A 306-nucleotide genomic window follows, 5' to 3' on the forward strand; every position below is an offset into this window, starting at 1 on the left:
GGGGCGGGGCCAAGGAGGCGCGCGGCCTGGTTGGCCGGGCGGGAGGTGGGGCGTGCCGCGGATTGGTTCCGGCCTCCAGCTCAGCTGTGTAGCTCGCCGGGTCCCCGAGCCGGCGGCCTGAGGGATGGACGAGACGAGCCCACTAGTGTCCCCCGAGCGGGCCCAACCCCCGGAGTACACCTTCCCGTCGGGCTCCGGTGCTCATTTCCCGCAGGTTCCGGGGGGCGCGGTCCGCGTGGCGGCGGCGGTCGGCTCCGGCCCCTCTCCGCCGGGCTCTCCGGGCCACGACCGCGAGCGGCAGCCCCT

At 76.8% G+C, this 306-nt stretch overlaps 1 protein-coding gene across 2 annotated transcripts in view; it reads left to right on the plus strand.

Moving 5' to 3' along the window:
- Nucleotides 1-306, plus strand: part of Pi4k2a (phosphatidylinositol 4-kinase type 2 alpha) — a gene marked incomplete in the record, with an annotated part of 31,757 nt that continues 31,451 nt past the window's right edge. The window contains 1 exon segment of one of the 2 annotated variants that reach the window (XM_013506191.1): nt 1-306. In XM_013506191.1, the coding sequence (XP_013361645.1) occupies nt 125-306 (182 nt within the window). 2 annotated transcript variants of the gene reach the window in all.

The sequence above is a fragment of the Chinchilla lanigera genome, unplaced genomic scaffold, assembly GCF_000276665.1.
Source record: "Chinchilla lanigera isolate Chin_1 unplaced genomic scaffold, ChiLan1.0 scaffold00106, whole genome shotgun sequence".
NCBI classification, from domain to species: Eukaryota; Metazoa; Chordata; class Mammalia; order Rodentia; family Chinchillidae; genus Chinchilla; species Chinchilla lanigera.